This window comes from Carassius auratus, unplaced genomic scaffold (genome assembly GCF_003368295.1).
Source record: "Carassius auratus strain Wakin unplaced genomic scaffold, ASM336829v1 scaf_tig00001866, whole genome shotgun sequence".
Lineage (NCBI taxonomy): Eukaryota > Metazoa > Chordata > Actinopteri > Cypriniformes > Cyprinidae > Carassius > Carassius auratus.
In genome coordinates, this window is record NW_020523407.1 from 27,823 (window position 1) to 49,880 (window position 22,058).

General features: G+C 36.5%; 1 protein-coding gene and 2 long non-coding RNA genes across 3 annotated transcripts; 1 reads left to right on the forward strand and 2 right to left on the reverse strand.

Moving 5' to 3' along the window:
- Positions 1 to 56: 56 nt before the first annotated feature.
- On the forward strand, positions 57 to 10,229 carry LOC113069618 (neurotensin/neuromedin N-like). The gene is made up of 6 exons (XM_026242789.1): positions 57 to 158; positions 6,612 to 6,889; positions 7,034 to 7,129; positions 7,820 to 7,881; positions 9,201 to 9,419; positions 9,929 to 10,229. Exons 3-6 carry the CDS (start codon positions 7,039 to 7,041, stop codon positions 10,070 to 10,072), a joined length of 516 nt encoding a protein of 171 aa, XP_026098574.1. The 5' UTR covers positions 57 to 158; positions 6,612 to 6,889; positions 7,034 to 7,038; the 3' UTR covers positions 10,073 to 10,229.
- LOC113069620 (uncharacterized) lies at positions 1,281 to 6,614 on the reverse strand. Its single transcript, XR_003279769.1, has 4 exons — positions 6,142 to 6,614; positions 5,795 to 5,832; positions 4,084 to 4,205; positions 1,281 to 1,524 (listed from the first exon to the last, which is right to left on the reverse strand). It is a non-coding gene; the product is annotated as an uncharacterized LOC113069620 (long non-coding RNA).
- Positions 9,277 to 20,782, reverse strand: LOC113069622 (uncharacterized). Its single transcript, XR_003279771.1, has 4 exons — positions 20,731 to 20,782; positions 19,622 to 19,742; positions 19,421 to 19,521; positions 9,277 to 9,411 (listed from the first exon to the last, which is right to left on the reverse strand). It is a non-coding gene; the product is annotated as an uncharacterized LOC113069622 (long non-coding RNA).
- Between the last annotated feature and the right edge of the window lie 1,276 nt (positions 20,783 to 22,058).

Sequence of the window (22,058 nt, forward strand, 5' to 3'; positions counted from 1 at the left end):
AAGTTGTAAGAACAACTTGCGAACTTCAAAGTATGATGAGTTTCAAGCAGGGCCGGCCCACTTCACACGGAGGGAGGCGACAAAACTCGCCTGTTGATGTGTGAAGATGACAAGATGAGGATTGTGATGATAGCATCTCTGTGCTGTTTTGGAGAACGGTGAGTGTTGCTACACGTTTTGCTTTAAAGCGTCCCTCACGCTGTGTCTCTCTGATATAATGCTCAGATATTTATCTGAAACAGTTTGAATCAGTTAGACGATAAGGTCACTGTTGAATAAATTACAAAGTGCGTTGATGTTACAACATACATACCTCACTACTTGAATTGGTCGTACCAATAATAACAATTATCTACAAATATTACACATTTGTCATCTTAACTTTTAATTACTTTTATTGTGGCAAATATGTTATGCCATTCTCCATTATTACCACACTTTCTTTTGAGTTAAAACATCGGATTTAAAAATGCTATAATCAATTTCATGGGAAATAAAATAACTATTTTTAAAAAGGATTCTATTTGTCCTGTAAGTCTTTCATGTTTTTATACAGAATCTACCTCAGGAGGTTGGTGGTCATATGTGATATGTTTAACCAATTTCTGATTGGTTAAACTGACAGTGTTACAACACTCCCTTGTCTTTAATTCCATATTATGATACATTTTAATGCATCATAGTAATTCAACCTTGGCATTGACTATCTTGCATCTGGATAGAATGTTTTCATCAGCAATCAAAAGTAAAGCCTGTTTGAATACAAACTGTGCTAAGAGAACCTTTCAAGGTTAAACGTCACACATTGGATCTTTATTTTATCTCACACTGTTAATTATTTGACTGTAAATTTACAATAAATTGCAGGTTAATAATTGCATGACTTTCACAGTAAGTTACTGTAACATTTTTACAGTAAATTATTGTGAAATGACAGCTGTATACTGTGACTTCACAGTAATTCTGACATCGCATTACTGTGATTTAGCGGTAAGCTGCTGTAGAATTAATGTATTTAACTGTGAAATTACAGTTGGTGTCTATGTATTACTGTAATTTAACAGTAAGCAGCTGTAGAATTCATGTATTTAACTGTGAAATTAGTGTCTATTATTGTAATTTAGCAGCAAGCAGATGTAGAATTAATGTATTTAACTGTGAAATTAGTCTATCTATTACTGTAATTTAGCAGTAAGCAGCTGTAGAATTACTGTACATAACTGTGAATGTCTATCTATTACTGTGATTTAGCATAAATGATGGACCAAACAAAACTGATAAAAACAGTGACATAACTTTTATTTTTTAGAAGTAAAATACAATTTAATTACATGAATAAAACACTGGGCAACAGGGATTGACACTGGGTAACAGGAATGTGTGTCAAAAGAGAAAGAAGGAGACAGAGAAGAGAGAGTGAGGGAGAGAGATGTAAGAAAAGACAAAAAGGTGGGAATAGAGAGGGTCGCAGGTATCTCGCTCCTTCCCTCGCAGCTGGCACCTGCATAGTGTGGGTTCTATCCACTATATACAAAAGATAAGAAAGACAAAAAGTTTAAGTTACTCTGTGGTGGACTGACTCCCTGTAAGTATGGTGCTCGCATTGTAACACTAACCTAAAATGTCTACAATTTAAGTAATTTCAACTATTAAAAAAAATGTGAATAGTACTCTCAATTAATATTAAATCAACAAACCAGGACTCTAATCACTCCTGTTACTTTTACCCAGTCCTATTATTTTTCACGTGAGTAACAGGACTGAAAGTAACATGATTGAGGTTAAAAGGTTAGTTCACCCAAAAATGAAAATTCTGTCAGTAATTACAGAGCACAAATTAAGATATTTTTGATGAAATCTGAGAGCTGGATCACTCCTCCATCAAGGGTTTGAAACTTGCTGGCCCAGAAAAATGTATTAAAGACATCTTTAATATAGTCCAAGTGACTCCAGTAGCTCAATCTTAAGTTTATAAAGCGACGAGAATACTTTGTGCGTAAAAAAAACAAAAAAACAACTTTATTCCACAATTCATTTCCTTCTCTGTGGGCCTTGAGTTTTTTCATGTAGTAAAACAGCGTAGCGCTTCTGTGTTATACGTCACACGTAGGCTCACTATTGGCCGATGCTGGTCATGTGTGTGATGCATGTGACGTATAACACAGAAGCGCTACGCTGTTTTACTACATGAATTCACCCGAGGCCCAGAGAGAAGGAAATGAATAGTGGAATAAAGTCATTATTTTTGGGGGGGTTTTGCGCACAAAAAGTATTCTCGTTGCTTGGTAAACGTAAGATTGAGTCACTTGGACTATATTAATGATGTTTTTAATACATTTTCTGGGCCAGCAAGTTTCAATCCCTTAGAAGCCTATGGAGGAGTGAGACAGCTCTCAGATTTAATCAAAAATATTTTAATTTGTGTTCCGAAGATGAGAGAAGGTCTTACGGGGTTGGAACAACATGAGGGTGAGTAATTACTGACAGAATTTTCATTTTTGGGTGAACTAACCCTTTAAGCAAAAATTGCATGCTAAATTGCATAGTAATTCAACACAGTAGCAAGTAATGTAAATTTACACTTAAAACTATTGTAAAGTACTGTAAATTTGACGTTTTTTAGACGTCAAGGCATGTTAAAATCAAATAAACGTAAAAACAATTAATTTTACACATTTATTTTGCAGTCTGTCTAAACTCTACATTGAATCAGGAGACACTATAGAACACATTAAAGGGATAGTTCACCCCAAAAATCTTTGGAACACAAATTAAGATATTTTAAGAAATCCGAGAGCTTTCTGTATCCTCCATGGACAGCAATTATTTTACTTTCAAGGCCCGGAAAGATTGTTAAAATAGTCCATATGTATACAGTGGTTAAACCTTAATGTTATGAAGCGACGAGAATACTTTTACTACGCAGAAACAAAACAAAACAAAATAGAATACCGACTTTATTCAACATTTTTCCTTTCTGTGCCAGTATCCGATGCTGTTCACGTGATGTGTTCTCGATCATGCATGTGATTGCATTGGGCACAAAAAGTATTCTCGTCGCATCATAACATTGAGGTTGAACCACTGTAGTCACATGGACTATTTTAACGATGGTTTTACTACCTTTCTCGGACTTGAAAATGGTTATAACATAGTAGTCTATAGGTGGGATCAGAAAGCTCTCATATTGCTTAAAATTTTCTTAATTTGTGTAGAACAAAATTCTTGTGTTTGGAACATCGTGAGGGGATGTAATTAATGACAGATTTTTCAATTTTGGGTGAACTAACCCTTTAATAGCTTCAGTAAACTTCTTACTGCATAACTACATCTAGCTTAAAGGAACACGCCGACTTTTTGGGACTTTAGCTTATTCACCGTATCCCCCAGAGTTAGATAAGTCCATACATACCCTTCTCATCTCCTTGAGTGCCTCTGTTTGACGCACCCACCGCTAGCCTAGCTTAGCACAAAGACTGGAGGTAAACAGCTCCAGCTAGCATACTGCTCTCAATAAGTGACAAAATAACGCCAACATTTTCCTATTTACATGTTGTGATTTGTATAGTCACAGTGTGTACAAATAACAAGGTCATATGAGACACAACCATCTTCTAACTGTATACATACTGGGAACTATATTCTCAGAAGGCGAAGCACTGCTACTTCTTTGGAGTGATTTACTCCAATTCTGAGCAAACTCTCTGCTCCTCACCACAGGGCTTCTCAGGTGCTGTGAAGAAAATCACTCCCCAAGTAGCAGTGCTTCGCCTTCTGAGAATATAGTTCCCAGTATGTATACGGTTAGAAGATGGTTAGAGTCACTGTGACTATACAAATCACAACATGTAAATAGGAAAATGTTGGCGTTATTTTGTCACTTATTGGGAGCAGTATGCTAGCTGGAGCTGTTTACCTCCAGTCTTTGTGCTAAGCTAGGCTAGCGGTGGGTGCCTCAGACAGACTTACGGCAAGCACGGAGATGAGAAGGGTATGTATAGACTTGTCACAAAAAGTCAGCATGTTCCTTTAACACAGATACTGTGTTTCATTAGTCCTTTCTTAAATTGGAACACAGCTTACATTAGATTGACATCCATTCGAAGTCAATGAGCTTCCTGATAAGAGTGCAGACTTGCTGGTTCATGTGACCTCTCTGCCTCTTAGATTTTGTGTCTCGCTCTGGGTTGATGCCCAAGAAGCACCTACAAACAAAAAGACAGAAGAAATCCTGTTAGTTTAATTCGTGTGATGAAAAAGGTGTCAGTTCCCAGTCACCACCTTCAGTGGGTCACTGCTTTTGCAGTACAGAGTCAAATTAAAGTTAGCTCAGTTTAAACAAAGGTGTAATTCAGGTGTAAGTACTGCAATTCAGAAAAAAAAAATGCAGGGAACTGAACTGAAAAACATTTCCATCACAAACACAGTCAAGAATAGACCTTCACCAAAGTAGAGGTGTGTGATTTACCTAGGCAAAGCATTCGCACACAACAATTTACATAATTCACATGTTCCGTTTGCAGAGGATGGAGTAAGAGCCTGTTGCCTGTCCATCTCCCTATGGCTGTTTCTACTTGTACTCTTCCTCCTAGAATTATTACCCGTTCACAGATGATGTGATAAACATTTCATTTCTTATATCTTTTTCACAATAAAGCACCCAGTTTTCTAGTTGTTTCTGACTTTTTTAAGCTTTGTCTCTGGTCTAATCTGGTCTGGTCTCCAGCACAGACACACAAATTAAGGCCCCGTCCACACTACTGCGTTTTCGTTTAGAAACGGAGAACTAAAACGAATATCTCCGTCCACACCAGCGTTTTAGCTGCGTATAATGCTGTGTTCACACCAAACGCGAATAGAGCGTCTGGCGCGAATGATTTCAATGTTAAGTCAATGCAAAGGCGCGTTTACGCGCGTCTGGAGGTCTCGCGGCGCGAATGGGGCGTTAAGCGCGGCGCGGAAGACGCGAATTGACGCGCGAATGGTGCTTTTTGTGCATTTAGCGTTTGACGCGAATTCGCGTCTGCCGCCCGAGTTGAAAAATTTGAACTCAACAGTATGTTCCTGCAGCCTCCGGTTGTGCAGGAATACCCTTCTCCACTCATTCAACAAGGAGGAACGACAGATGTTGTCAGTGAGCAGTCAACCGGAGCTATATGAAAAAAGTTCATATTTCTATAGAGACAGGAATAAAAATGACCTATATATATATAAAACATATTAATAGATAAATTGAATATAGGCCAAAGATAAGAAACGTTTCATTTTACCCCAAACGAATTATATTTTATCTTGAACCACTAAAGACACATCAGAGCCAGCGGCAAATGTCAGAAGATCTAGCCGAGGTAAGGCTACTCTCGGCGGATACATGATGACGGAGCTCCCGCTGATCGCATGGAGCTCATCTCCGAGATCGGCGAAACACATTTTTTTAAATAGACGCTGTCATTATAAATAAACCGCATATTTGAGTTTAAAACAACTACATTCTCGCCTGAAATACTTTTAAAACTACATTTCATGACACAATAACAGTAATATTTTGAAAATTATCCGAATAAAAATGGCGGTTGAAAATGCTGCGTGAACTCAGCTGGATGAAGCCCCCCATTCATTTTTCTGTTGACGAGAAAGACAACGGTTGCTCCGTTTCACACACACAGCAGGGAAGAAAATTATAAAGTTACTAATTTGAGATGAATTTAATCCACCTTTGCCCAAATCCACAAACACCATAATTTATCTAGTTGATAATAACTGTCATAATACCCACATTAAGGCCACATCTTACCTTATAACTTTATTTATCGTCGGTCAATGTAGAAAATGCTGTGGTAAAAGAGAGAACGCTGTTAGAGTAACTAAGATAAGCTTTAAGTAAAGCTAAAGTTAAATGTTCGACGGTGTATCTAATCAGACATCTCACAGTTAACTTAATACGGTATAATTAACACTACAACCAACGTCTTTTCATTCAAATTTGCGCGCTTAAACGTCGATGCGAGTCTGCTCCAGCTAAGTTACAAAAACATGACAACAGAACCTACAACTAACGCTAATTTGGTTCATACTTTTAAATTACATGCACTATCATATAAAAAACATCAAATTGATAAAGTTTGACATTTAAACACTTACCGCTGTCTGAATCCACCGAATGAGACCACGTAGATCAGAGAGCTCTGATGACGCTCTGATGACGCTGCCGCAGTTGCCACTCAAAAAAGACGGCATTCACAGTAGTTTCTTGTAAAAGCCCCGCGCCTGCATTGTTTTCACAGTAAAAGTCTAAATACGGTATTATATTGTGAATTATCACAGTTAAAGCCTGTGAAGTGGTAATAATGTAATTAACTGTGAAATATTACAGTTATATCTTGTGAAATCCTGGAAAAATTTTACAGTGCAGCACTGTATGAGCAACACATATCTATGGAAAGCATGACAGACTTAAGAGTTAAAATTGGGTTGACATGGAGAACATTACAGGCGAAGATTGGTAATTCTTGAAGACAAATGAAGGCACTGCGCATCCGCTCTAACTTTCATCATCCTGCTTCTAAGAACTAATCATAAATTCACTTTTTCACTCCCCCTCCGTCCATTAGAATGAAGAGAGGAACATCAAATGAGCATTTCTGAAAGTTTTGACGTCAACAATCAAAGTGGTTTCTGAGGTGTCTGCTGATGTCATCGTGACACAGGACAAGAGGGCATGGAGAGAGGGAGGGATGGAAAACGGGAGAGATATGGAGATGGATACGGGAGGGGTAGGAACGATAGTGCGCTCCTCTGACATCATAGAGGCTCTTATATACCGGTCGGAATGGAGCCTGCCATTCCTCACTTCACTTCTGAGAAAGCCAAGAGAAGACACAGTAAACAGGTTGGATAAGAAACCAAGAACTGACTTCTGCAGGACGTGCTGTGATTTCTCTGTCTCTGTAACTCTCTTACAACGTATCTCTCGTATTCTTCCATCTGTTTTCACACAATTTTACAACCTTTAATCCTATGGACTTGGGCCCAGCTTGAATGTGCAGAAACTGTGGGACTACTAAGAAAATGCAGATGCAGCTGATTTCCGTTATGCTCCTTTTTTTATTGGGTAATGTACTTTGTTCAGGTAGGAGCACTTTTATCAATTTATACAGATTTTACTTCTAAAAAAGCACATTTTAATTACCATTCAAAATTACCAATCCTTTGCAATATAAATACTTGATTATGATCTTTGACAGCTAATGTTCACATTATGTCTCTTAATGCCTTACTTAGTTTTAAACTATCTGCTATGTCTTTATCTAACTGATATTAAGAATAATCAGTATTTTCACCATTAAAAAATCATTTTATAAGAAATTGAGTAAAGATAAAACTTAAAAATTCAACTTAAATGAATGGAATAATATATATAGATATAGATAAAAATGTTTGTCTACATTTGCTATAGAATAGTTTTCAGCTTTTATGGCTGTATAATCACCTCTTTGAAATATAGAAAGTGACTCATTTAATGCTCTAATGTCATTAAGACATTTTATACTTTGGACTTAAACATATTGCTGGTGATGTATCTTACGGTTCTACCTATCTTGGAATATATGAATAATATAAAAAATAAAAACCAATTAACTTTTTTTTTTGTTCAGATCTGATTGAATTAAAACAGATTCACTATTGTCTGTAGACAAAAAATAATAACAATAAAAAAATCGTCTGGTTTCTCTGTACTTTGATGTATGTGTATACTCATCATGTGTATAGTCCTACTCTTAAAACATGTCAGCATTGTGTGTTTTCACCCTCTTTATAGATACAGACCAGGGGAAAAGGGCAACAGAGGAAGAGGTACTGAGAAGTCTCCTCACTTCAAAGGTACAGACTTGCTCTTAAAACACCTGTTGAGTGAGAGCCTATGGGGGCAATACTGGCCTTATATGGTGCCTTAATATAGATATTCCCTTTGACTGTGGGGCAGCTGAATTTTAAATGAAAGTCATGGTTATTTCTTGGTTTTGAGAATATAAAATAATAATAATAATAAAAAACAATAATAATACAGAATTAATAAACAAATTAAAGAATATTCTATACCAGTTAACTTTACCATCACAAGCATTAAATCTGTTTAAGACATCTGGAGAGGCATTTTCACAGTGAAAACAGAATAGCACAGGGTTTTGCAATTGATAGTTAAATTAGGTTTGCGCTCCAATCACTCAGGATTTCATAAAATGGCTATTGTCTTCATGAATGCCATTGTGCACAGCAGTCCACAAATGCAGATGCTAACTGATGTTAAACGTAATGTGATTTTTTTTTTGTAAACTATTGATTGAAAAGGACAAAGCTTTCAATCAGGGAACAAATTTAAAAGCAGTGTACTCAAAAAGGAAAATGGATGAAGCTTTTGCAATCTACTGGTGGACCAAATGATGTGTCATTGCCCGAAGTGATCCTCAGCTGCCTTCATTCATTCAGCAATATTCTGTACCGCATTAACATCCATTATCTATCTTCAGTACATCTGACTGTTATCCATTGTCAATAGAGAATCATGTAGGATCATGGTGTTTATAATTTTCTTGCCATTTTTTTTTTTTTTTTTGACTGCTGACCACAATTTCTGGCTTTTGTAACTTTCCACATAGACATCCTCTCTACTGCACAGTTAATGAATAATTATGACTTTGAAAACTGACATTAAGTGATGTCTTTAAGGCTAATGCTTTTAAAATGTCAGCTGGCCAAGTCTAATTAAATGTAGTGCAATAGTTACTTTAATGGCAGACAGCCTGCAGGTCTTATACAGGTGACATTTTCCTGTTATTTAATAAGAAAATTGTTTGAATTGCTAAGATTATTTGCACTTATTTTTCATATCAAACTTATGAACTCATATGTGATTGTGTCATTTAAGAACAGTGTAATTTAAGACTAAGACAAACTTAGAGCCAGCAGGTTGAAAACAGATTTCCAGATATCACACCAGGCCTTGATCTTGTTAGATTCATCCTCTGAAGGCCAATAAAAACACTAGAGAAAACCTAATATCCGCTTATCCAGTATTGGCACCCTGTAAGTGGACTGAGAATATAGTAATGGCTGGAGACAGTGTGACATTTTATAAACCTGAAATAAAGCTGAGATTGAGTCATTGCACATAAACATTTTTGTTCTCTCACTGTGTGTAGGTAAAGCAGATTAAGCACATCGCCCCCCTGTGGCAGCTGCCACTCCAGGATGTGTGCAGGATGTTGAACAGTCTCGGGGAGTCATGGCAGGAGGCCTGGGGCAGTGAGGAGGAGCAGGAGGACACGGAGGTTCAGGCCGAGTATGAGCAGAGGGTCTCGGGTACCCTCACCCAAATGCATGACCTCCGGAACCTCTGCAGGGTCCTGCAGCCTAGAGAGGTAACAGATGACACACATAGGCATTTAAAAAAAAAAAAAAGATTGCATACATAAAGAGGCTAAATAGTTTATGGACATTTTAATTGGCTGTATAATTTTTTATTTCAGTTTTAGTTTGAGTTATTTTAGTACATAAAATTTAACTAAATGAAAATGGGAAATATTTCCTAGCTTTTTTTGTTTATATATATATATATATATATATATATATATATATATATATATATATATATATATATATATATATATATATATATATTTTTTTTTTTTTTTTTTTTTTTTTTCGTTCATATCAAACTATATATATAATTATACATCTTATTCAAGTACACTCCAGTTCAGCTCTGAGGAGGAATAGAAATAGAAAGAGCCAGGCGACGAACTGAGCATCAGTCAGGACATGGCAGTTGATTGACAGCATTGTCCACCCATTTGCTGTGATTTTCAGCCCTGTAATAAAATGAGGGGCATTGGGGAAAATAGTTTAAGCATACCGCCTTTCATTTCAGCTACAAGACGACCAAGAATATCTGGAGCTGGACCAAAACAGTGACAGTCCACTGAAGAGGAAATCTCCGTATATACTTAAAAGGCAACTGCGCACCAATAAATCAAGACGGCCGTACATTCTGAAGAGAAGTGTGTATTACTGATGCTCAAGATCCACCGATGGAAAGACATTTTACTTTTTTTTAATAGGTGTATGTTTTATCTGTCTTAGTATTACAGTATCAATGTAATAATTGTATGTTCTGTTTTAGCTAAAGTTTTGTTTATTTATGTGTTCCAGAAGTCAATGCCTTATTCATCATTATGAGATTGACTATCAGTCAATTCAAGAGTTTATTATATTTATTTATTTAATGTATAATTATTTTTCTTCCAATTTAATTAAATCATACTTATAAAAACTCTTCATGAGACATCTAGTATCCTTATTTCACAGAAGGAAGTATTTTTTTCACATCTCCATAATGACAAGAACATTTGTGAACTATTTTTACTGCCTATTTAACTCAAACTGAAATGAGTAGCTTTGGTGCGTAAACAATTTTTACTCTGAAATTGCTAGTAAATTCCAAAAACATTACAAAAAAATGGCATTAAATTTTCAAGTTAAACTGAAATAGTTTTCTTGTAAAAACATTTGGAAAATATTCTAACTCTTGTCGTAGAACAAAATAGTCTAACTGTTGTCATGAAACAAATAATTACTACATAAACAGATTTTAACCAATCACATGGCAGAAGAAAATAAATAAATAAAAAATGGATCACAAGATTCTCACAGGTTACACAGTTTTTTTTTTTTTTTTTTCATAACAACAAGAAGAGCAGGAAGTTATCTATTAATTGTGGCTTGTGCATTCAGTTTAAGGAACCTAAAGGTAAAGTTAGATTAAGACTGATATGACCAAAAACACATAATTTGTAATTCCATACTAGTGCAACATCCTTAAGACAGCTATATTTTGGTAAATCTGCCTTCCGTAGAGAATCTGTCTAAAAAGTGGTCTGTAATAGTCCAATTCCTTTTGATTTTAGCTGAGGTGTCAAAGCAATTACGAAAATAGCAGGGAAATGCATTCCATTACTCTCCATTAAGAAAATAAAATTAGTCTAAAGGACATTTGGCTTATTTCATGAGTATCAAAACAGTATTTGTCTGATGAATGCACAAAGATTTGTCAAACCCCCAGCTATATGAACATCACTTTCATTAATTAAAAATTAAAAAGAAAGCTTGTTGGTTTCAATTTCTCTAATTGACCACTTCTAGTTAAAAATACTAATGCATTTAAGTAATCAGCTTTGAAAAGTGCTGAACAACTCAAATAGCACATATTATTTCTCTGTGGCCTTTTGACACTGACTGCAGGCTACTGCAGTAGAAATTATCCTGATGCAATTATCAATAAATTCAAACCCCAAATGCACGTTATACTAGTTGTATATGACAAAAATGACAAATGTACACAAAGCAATATTTTACAGATATTTCAGTAATCAGAGCCTGTTCACCAGTAGATGGCAGTACAGTCTAATGCAACACAGGCTCTCAAAAGGCATCAAGTGCTAAGTTATGAACAATTTTTCATCGTTCAATTTCTAATATTAAACAACGTATAGTGATAAGTAACATTATATATGTCAGTGCACTTATGTAATTAATTGGGCAATAAAAGAAACTTGGCATATAAAGAAGAGTACTATTGGTTCTATGATTAAGTAGTGGCAAAATCTTTCAGATCTTTTAAAGCTATAAGTATTTAAGCACTAAGTTGAACATGTTATTTATATAGGGAAGAGTAATAATTTGTAATTCTGTAAAATAAATAAAGAAAGTTGGCTCTTTCAACTTAAATGGTCTAAATGTGATAATGGAAAAAGTTTTGTTATTTATGCACTAGTTATGCTGCTATGACTGAGATGATTTTAAATAGTAAGACATCTGTGAATATTTTCAGTTAAAAGACATCACAAGCATCACTTTTTTGATGTTTTTTATTGTTGCACATGTGTGCGGTCCTGTTCAGAGAGGGCTTCTCTTTCTCTCTCTCTTTTTTTTTTACCATTTTCTGCAGGCATTGATCGCATATGGCTGCTTGTCTTGTTTGTCACTCACTTTATTGCAAACTGCTGAAGTCTAGGGAAAAACATCCGTGTCCTTCGACAAGGTCCCACACAATACAGACAGGAAGACAGCCACGTATCTCTGTATTTACAGAACACTGATTATTTGATGGTTGAGTTTGTATGCTGCAATGTGTTTGATATTTGAGCAAAACGGCAGGTGTGCTGTCCTTCCTGTCCTCAAAATATTATACAAAAAAGTGATATGTGTGTGTATGTGTGTGTATACATATATATATATATATATATATATATATATATATATATATATATATATATATTATAAAGTAATATTGTGAAATATTATAATAAAAAAAAAAGATACATAAAAATGTCTGCAGTCCTTCTAAGCATCATCTGTTGTGTCCACGCTAGTGCTCTTTAATTGTTTTGGCCACAGTCCAGTGCTGGAGCTCTCTTTAATTTAGCTCAAATTTTCCAATAGAAGCACAGATTGACAGTTTAACTTAGTCACGGATCTCTACCACATCCTGGGCCTGATGCAAAATGAAAGTCATTGCCTTCATCTGGGCTGGGCGGTGCATCTCCTACCAGCCGGTTACATCAAGATAATTGCTTGTGAAAGAACGAGATTAGTTCTCTTTGTGAGAAATCTGATTGTGTGGATTGAATCTGATTGTGTGAATTGGATGATGGTATAACAAGCATGACCTTGTTCTCTGCCTGCAGAGTAAATAATTAGGGCCTGCATATGGACAGTATTACCCAGCACAGAAGTGACAGCCTCTAACAAGAGAAACTGAACTAATCGAACTTACTGTCTTCTTGCAATGAATCAAATTGAAGTGATCTTCCCCAAAGTAAAGCAGACCCTCATCCTCATAAAAAACAAGCCAAGTCCTTGACATTTGACACCACAGGGCATGTGATCATCACATGTTGCCACATCTAGAAATATCATAAAGTGTTGGGATAGGTGTTGAGTTGCAGTTCACTGAAAACCTGATGTGAATGGCACACAAAAATGGCATTATCGCAATTTCAATCTGATTGGCTGGTGGTACACAGCTTCAGGTGTTTGGATCCAGTAGATTGGATCCATTTGGAAGAACCAGTATGCACTGTAAAAAATTTTTTGTTAGTTTGACTCAAAAAAGTAAGTTACCTGGTTGCCTTAAAATTTTGAGTTCATTTAAGTTAAAAATGTGTGTTTACAAGTCATTTTGTTGTTTCAACTTTTTTTTGTTATTTGAATAACTTTGTTTTGTTGTCCTAATTTAAGATTAAATGTTGTATCAACTTATTCAAGCAATCAAAGGGATTAAGTTAACTTGCAAATTTAAGTTGACTCAATTTAATTTATTATAACATGAAAAAACTATTTTAAGTTGACTCAACTTAATTATTTTAAGTTGACAACTTAATTTTATATTATATGAATAAACTATTTTAAGTTGAGTCAACTTAATTATTTTAAGTTGACAACTTAATTTTATATTATATGAAGAAACAATTTTAAGTTGACTCAACTTAATTTATTATTTTATGAACAAACAATTTTAAGTTGACTCAACTTAATTTATTATTTTATGAACAAACTATTTTAAGTTGACTCAACTTAATTATTTTAAGTTGACAACTTAATTTTATATTATATGAACAAACAATTTTAAGTTGACTCAACTTAATTTATTATTTTATGAACAAACAATTTTAAGTTGACTCAACTTAATTTATTATTTTATGAACAAACTATTTTAAGTTGACTCAACTTAATTATTTTAAGTTGACAACTTAATTTATTATTATATGAACAAACAATTTTATGTTGACTCAACTTAATTTTATATTATATAAACAAACTATTTTAAGTTGATTCAACTTAATTATTTTAAGTTGACAACTTAATTTTATATTATATGAACAAACTATTTTAAGTTGACTCAACTTAATTTATTATTTTATGAACAAACTATTTTAAGTTGACTCAACTTAATTATTTTAAGTTGACAACTTAATTTTATATTATATGAACAAACTATTTTAAGTTGACTCAACTTAATTTATTATTTTATGAACAAACTATTTTAAGTTGACTCAACTTAATTATTTTAAGTTGACAACTTAATTTATTATTATATGAACAAACAATTTTATGTTGACTCAACTTAATTTTATATTATATAAACAAACTATTTTAAGTTGATTCAACTTAATTATTTTAAGTTGACAACTTAATTTTATATTATATGAAGAAACAATTTTAAGTTGACTCAACTTAATTTATTATTTTATGAACAAACAATTTTAAGTTGACTCAACTTAATTTATTATTTTATGAACAAACTATTTTAAGTTGACTCAACTTAATTATTTTAAGTTGACAACTTAATTTTATATTATATGAACAAACTATTTTAAGTTGACTCAACTTAATTTATTATTTTATGAACAAACTATTTTAAGTTGACTCAACTTAATTATTTTAAGTTGACAACTTAATTTTATATTATATGAACAAACTATTTTAAGTTGACTCAACTTAATTTATTATTTTATGAACAAAACTATTTTAAGTTGACTCAACTTAATTATTTTAAGTTGACAACTTAATTTATTATTATATGAACAAACAATTTTATGTTGACTCAACTTAATTTTATATTATATAAACAAACTATTTTAAGTTGATTCAACTTAATTATTTTAAGTTGACAACTTAATTTTATATTATATGAAGAAACAATTTTAAGTTGACTCAACTTAATTTATTATTTTATGAACAAACTATTTTAAGTTTGTCACACACCTGGACTCATTTATGTGTTTTTGCCCATGACCCAGTTTCTGTCTTTCCGTGTTTGATTAGTTCCCAGGTGTGTCCATTCTCTTCCTCATGTGTTCCATGTCCCTGTTAATTTATGATTCCATCCACCTGTTTCCCCAATTATCCTTTGTACTTAAGCCTTGTCCTTTCAGTTCTGTTTTGTCGGGTCTTCATTTGCATTTGCCACTTGCTACTTACGTGTGTCTACCTCTGTGCTCCATGTTGGATATCCCCTGTGTTGGATATATTAAAAACCTTATTCCGTTTATCCTCGACTCCGTATTCCTTCAGGCAGCGTAAAACCGTGACAGAAGACCCGACCTAATAAGAGAAAATAGAAAACTGCGTGTTCTTCCCTCCGTTTTGTTTTTGTGTTTTCAAAGTCTTTTCTTTTCTTAGTGTTTCTATGGATCCCCTCTATCGTCCCGAATTCCTCATCCTTCTGCTGAAGCAGGAAGAACGCTCTCTCGAGGACCACACCAGATGGTTTTCCTTATTAGCTAATGCCACCAGCTACCCCGGACGGCGCGCTCTGCACCTTCTACAAACACCAGCCTGAACTCCAAATGCAGAGCGTTGTCGTCCGAAGATGGTCCTCGAGAGGATTTCGCCGCATACGTGGAGTGGACTCTGGCGAGAAATGGGTCACCTCTCACCGTCTGCCCCATAGAGGACCTCGCCAGCCCCACTCCCGACCCAGAGACCAGCCAGCCACCATCACGCCGCACGGAGCCAGAGCCCACCGCAGCCGCAGAGCCCGAGCCATCCACTGTCAGGGAACAGGATCTCGAGAGCACGACGACCAGGTGTGTGAGCCGGCAACACTGTGCATCGTGGGAGTCCTCGTGGAGATCGAGGGCGTGGAGGAAAGCCCTGCCCACACTCCTGCGACTGAGGGTGAGCTATATGCAGTCTCTGAAAGTCATATGGAGCAAGTTCTGGATCTGATGGACTGGTCTACGGAGGTAATCCCTAATATTCCTGTTTCCCCGCTGGTTCCGTCCAGCCCTGATTCCCCTGTATACCCTCTCAGTCTCCCACTCCTACCTCCTCCAGTCATTTCCTCTGCTCCATTTCCGCTGGTTCCGCCCAGCCCTGAGTTTTCTGTATCTCCGCTGGCTCCGCCCAGCTCTGAATCTTCTGTTTCTCCGCTGGTTCCGCCCAGCTCTGAATCTTCTGTGTCTCCGCTGGTTCCGCCCAGCTCTGAATCTTCTGTGTCTCCGCTGGTTCCGCCCAGCTCTGAATCTTCTGTGTCTCCGCTGGTTACGCCCAGCCCTGAGTTTTCTGTTTCTCCGCTGGTTACGCCCAGCCCTGAATTTTCTGTTTCTCCGCTGGTTACGCCCAGCCCTGAGTTTTCTGTTTCTCCGCTGGTTCCGCCCAGCCCTGAGTTTCCTGTATCTCCGCTGGCTCCGCCCAGCTCTGAATCTTCTGTTTCTCCGCTGGTTCCGCCCAGCTCTGAATCTTCTGTGTCTCCGCTGGTTCCGCCCAGCTCTGAATCTTCTGTGTCTCCGCTGGTTCCGCCCAGCTCTGAATCTTCTGTGTCTCCTGTATTCCCTCCCAGCCTCCCTCTCCCGCCTCCTCTCAAACCTGCTGGTCCCTCTACTCCTCTTTCGCTGGTTCCGTCCAGTCCTGATCCTCCTGTCCTTCCTCCCATCCTTCTCCTCTCTCCTCCTCCTAGACCAGCCAGTTCCTCGCCATCCCTGCTGGTGCCAGTCAGTCCCGCAGCTCACCCTCAGTCCGCGCCATCGGGGCGCGGTGGTTCGCCGCTGGACTGCCAGTCTCCAGCTCCGCCTTGGCGTGTTAAGGCCCTGTCTCCGCCTCCAGCCTCCGAGCCCTGGACTCCTCCTCGGTCCTTCGACCCAGCGGCTCCGCCTTGGCTCTTAGCTCCCTCGTCGTCGACCATCCGCCGCCTCGGGACTCCACTCCTCTGGTTCCACTGGGGTCCTCTTCCTCCGGCGTGTCCCACCCGTCCATTCCTCGGTCGCTCCGGCTCCACAGCGGTCTGCCAGGACCCCGCCTCCGCCTTGGTCGCCTGAGCCTTCTGCTCCACCTAGGCCCTCCGGAACCTCGTCGTCACCCTGGCTCTGCGGCTGTGCTGCTCCATCTTGGGCTCCTCACCCACCGGTGCAGTCTCCGCCTGTCGGCTCCCTGGTGTCGTCGACCCTTCCTTCACCATGGCTCCTCCCGCCGTCGACTCCACCTTGGATCTCCGTCCTGGCTGGGTCTCTGGTGGACCATCTGGCTCCTCCTGCTCCTGTCTCCTCCCTGGCTCCTCCCTCCGTCGTCTCCTCCCTGGCTCCTCCTTCTGTGGGTCCCTGTCTGCTGGCCCCCTCCTGGGAGTCCGTCCTCCACCGGAACCTCCTCCCAAGTTCCCACCCACGCCTCCCTCTGTTGTTTCTACGGTGCGAGGACGCACCTACCGGGAGGGGGAGTACTGTCACACACCTGGACTCATTTATGTGTTTTTGCCCATGACCCAGTTTCTGTCTTTCCGTGTTTGATTAGTTCCCAGGTGTGTCCATTCTCTTCCTCATGTGTTCCATGTCCCTGTTAATTTATGATTCCATCCACCTGTTTCCCCAATTATCCTTTGTACTTAAGCCTTGTCCTTTCAGTTCTGTTTTGTCGGGTCTTCATTTGCATTTGCCACTTGCTACTTACGTGTGTCTACCTCTGTGCTCCATGTTGGATATCCCCTGTGTTGGATATATTAAAAACCTTATTCCGTTTATCCTCGACTCCGTATTCCTTCAGGCAGCGTAAAACCGTGACAAAGTTGACTCAACTTAATTATTTTAAGTTGACAACTTAATTTTATATTATATGAACAAACTATTTTAAGTTGACTCAACTTAATTTATTATTTTATGAACAAACTATTTTAAGTTGACTCAACTTAATTATTTTAAGTTCTATTTTAAGTTGACTCAACTTAATTATTTTAAGTTCACAACTTAATTTATTATTTTATGAACAAACTATTTTAAGTTGACTCAACTTAATTTATTATTTTATGAACAAACAATTTAAGTTGACTCAACTTAATTCATTATTTTATGAAGAAACTATTTTAAGTTGACTCAATTATTTTAAGTTGACAACTTAATTTTATATTATATGAACAAACTATTTTAAGTTGACTCAACTTTATTATTTTATGAACAAACTATTTTAAGTTGACTCAACTTAATTTATTATTTTATGAACAAACAATTTAAGTTGACTCAACTTAATTATTTTAAGTTGACAACTTAATTTTATATTATATGAACAGACAATTTTAAGTTGACTCAATTTATTATTTTATGAACAATTTTAAGTTGACTCAACTTAATTTATTATTTTATGAACAAACTATGTTAAGTTGACTCAACTTAATTTATTGTTATAAGAACAAACTATATAAGTTGACTCAACTTAATTTATTGTTATAAGAACAAACTATTTTAAGTTGACTCAACTTAATTTTATATTATATGAACAAACTATTTTAAGCTGACTCAACTTAATTTATTGTTATATGAACAAACCATTTTAAGTTGACTCAACTAAATTTATTATTTTATGAACATTTTAAGTTGACTCAACTTAACTGTGCCATATGACTATCGTGGATTCGTACATCACGATATCGATGCTTAAACGAAACATCATGCACGAACCGTTTCAAACGATTCAGTTCGATTCGGTGAACTGGTTCAAGAAGATCCGGTTACATCGAGTGATTAATTCGTGAACCAGATATCACTAGACAGCAGTGAACTCACTCACAACAGACACGGAAGAGAAGACAATGATGAATAAAGTCATAGTTTTTGCTATTTTTGGACCAAAATTTATTTTTGATGCTTCAAAATATTCTAACTGACCCTCTGATGTCACATGGACTACTTTGAAGAGGTTTTTCTTACCTTTCTGCACATGGACAGCAGACCGTACACACAGTTTCAATGGAGGGACTGAGAGCTCTCGAACTAAATCTAAAATATCTTAAACTGTGTTCCAAAGATAAACGGAGGTCTCACGGGTTTGGAACAACATGAGGGTGAGTTATTAATTACATAATTTTCCTTTTTGGCTGAACTAACCCTTTAAAACAAATATGATATTTATATACCTCACAAATTCTGATGAACCTGGAGGTTCCTCTTTAAGGAAGTAAGGAAGCCCAAGAAGGACAACTGCTCTTCTACGTTGGTTAGAGCTCTGCAATGAACAACATTGTTTCAAATAAAAACTAGTAGTCATAAGCCACTTTTCCACTGTCAGGTAAGTGCAAGCAAGGGCAAACAGTGTGCCAGGAGGGGGCCAATAGAAAATTCAAGGAATAAACTGAATGGAAAATAATACATCAAATTATGTTCTCTAAATTTTGAAGCTGTTTTTCAATGCAAATATCAACATTTTTCTTAAAGAGTTCACCCAAAAAAAGAAAGAAAGAAAATTTTAATTTACTAAACCTCAAGTTGTTCTAAACCTGAATGAGTTTCTTTCTGTGACAAGTCCCAGATATCTAACACAGTACACAACCCCACAATGTGTTACAACCTCAGATCACCAAGATTTCTTCTTCTATTACCTGAACCACGGCACTGCAGACTGATGGTGCTCATATTGGTCATCCACAACCGTAATCCCAACAGTCATGTCTTTGATGAATTCCTGCTCTGAGCCTGTGTGCTTTAATAAAAACAAAGGGAAGCATTAAACTGGGCCTTACAATCATAAAGCTTATAGACTCCAATAAATGTGCATTTATAAAGTAAATAAATTTACTTACAACTTTGTCCAAGCTCTACAATGTGAATGTTATTTCCATTATGTCTGCATAGCATTTTGATGGATTCAACTGCAAAAGGACTCGCTGCGGTCCATCCAGGATTATTGAATTCTGCACTGATCTTCAGTCATTCCAAAATATAATAAACATGAAAAATGCAGAAACATGTTAAAACACTGTCTATAAACATAAATAAATAAATCTTTACAGAGAAAGTCAAATGTATTGACAAGATTGTTTTAATTATCAAAGACAAACTTTACCATCCAGACAATGCTTTTAAATGACAATACAGGAAATAAATAAATAAATTTCACACATTTGTGTCTATCCTTATTGTATGGCTATTTATACAAGATATAGCTATGCTATTATTACTGTTATTCTAAAATATATTTGGAGTGTATATTCACCATAGACTGTATAAAAACAGATATACACGCATTACACTGAGTTCTGGTGAGGCACTTGAATGACTAACGTTACTTCAGAAAACTGAAGAAAGAGTTTGTGACGTTACCTTCAGAACTTCATCTGAACCAAGCGTATGTCAGCGATATCAAATGTAATGTTATGCGTTTCAAAATAACTGAGGTAGGTGCTCATCTATGGTGCTCATTCGTTTCCCTTATAAAATGCAGAGAAGAGACAGTTCGAGTAGTCATCTTGTTTTTTCCTTAATATTTCGTCGATGTATATTCTGACGGATGTCTTTATGCTGCCAGGTTTAAAGCAGTTCCTTTTTTTTTTATTCCCGAATCTTTTTTTTATTCTGAATCCATTCAGTGATCCGTTGCGCTCTGTTTGAACGGCCCCTAACGCGGCGCTGGGCTCAAATAATAACATACAAACTGTATTTTTATCGTTCTCCACATAAGTTCAGCTCAGTACCGCATGGGAGAATATTTGTTTTAATATTTATAAGGAAAATCCTGTGGAACCGCCTGTATTTTGAGGCTTCAGAGTGCCGCGAAACGAACATTTACATACATACAGAAAATATGACTCTTTAAACCATACTTACTCTTCTAAGACAACAAATGTAATTTAACACGTTAAGCCAATAAATACAAATATTTAGGCCTCGTCCACACGGAGACGGAGCTTACCCCAATCCGATCTTTTTTTTCCTCGTCTCAAAAAATATCCGCGTCCACACGAAACCGCAAAATGATGTAGTATACATGCCAGACCAGTATGTGGCACTGTAATTCTGCCACAGAGATACACTAAAAACAGAGAAGAAGACTTGGACTATGCTCATAAACCTTGCGCGTGTTACACAAATGAACATGGAACAATACATTTATTAATCATTGACGTCATATGCTAATTAGCATATTATTGACGTAAGTCTGTCATGTTATCTCGCCCTTTCTGTGCAAATGTACTGCATTTTAATGCAGCCAGAATTCTTAATATTTTTTTCTTTATATTATATTTTAATGTTTCTGTTGTCCAACAACAGAATTAATATTATAATGACTGAAACGCGGTCCATTAAGACTACATAACCAGCTCTCAAAGATGTTAGTCTCTGCACTAAAATCCTATTCACGACATTGTCTAATTAAAACACATACACATAAGATTAAGACAATGGTTGTACTGTGATTTCGCCTGTACTTGTATGTAAAATAGAGTTAGAAGCAATAGAATATCTTTTTTTAACTGAAAGTGCTGCTCCTCTCTACTCGCTGAACAGAGCAGATGCAGAGAGAGAAAGGCGTGTGCGCGTTGGGAGAGAGAGAGAGCTCGTGCGGCAGTACCAGAGAGTCTCAGAGACTAAATAAGGTCTGTCAAAAAGAGTCGCTAGATTTGTCGCTAGTCGCTTTTTTGGAAAAAAGTCGCTATGGGGGTCTGAAAAGTCGCTAAATCTAGTGACAAAATTGCTAAGTTGGCAACACTGGTCTGCAATGGCCTTCAGGAGAATGACTAGATATCGCGATAAGTGATCTTGAGAACGTGATATTGCTACTTCATTGATTCAAAAAAAAATTTAAGATGAGAGAACAAATAATCTAGTTGAGTCAACTTTCGAGCTAGTTGAGACAGTGAAAACTTAAAATTTTTAGTTGAATGAAAAAATTCAGTAACTGCAAGTTGTGTAAACATAAAAACAATCGTTGAAACAACTAAACTGCTAAATAATTTTTTTTTACAGTGTGATAATAAATAATTAATCTGTGGATTTGATAAAATTCTCCATTAAACTTTTTAAATATGTTTAGAGTTTGGTTTGGATGCTTACTCTCCCAAAAAATAAAGGTTTCAAAAAGGGACTGGGCTTTGAAGCAATGTCATAGAAGAACCATTCTGGGTTGCCAGAAGAACCTTTCAATTAACAGCTCTTAAAAGGAACATTTTTTCTTAATGTGAAGAACATTTTAATACTCTGAAGAACCTTTTCACTATAAATAACTTTTTTGTGCAATGG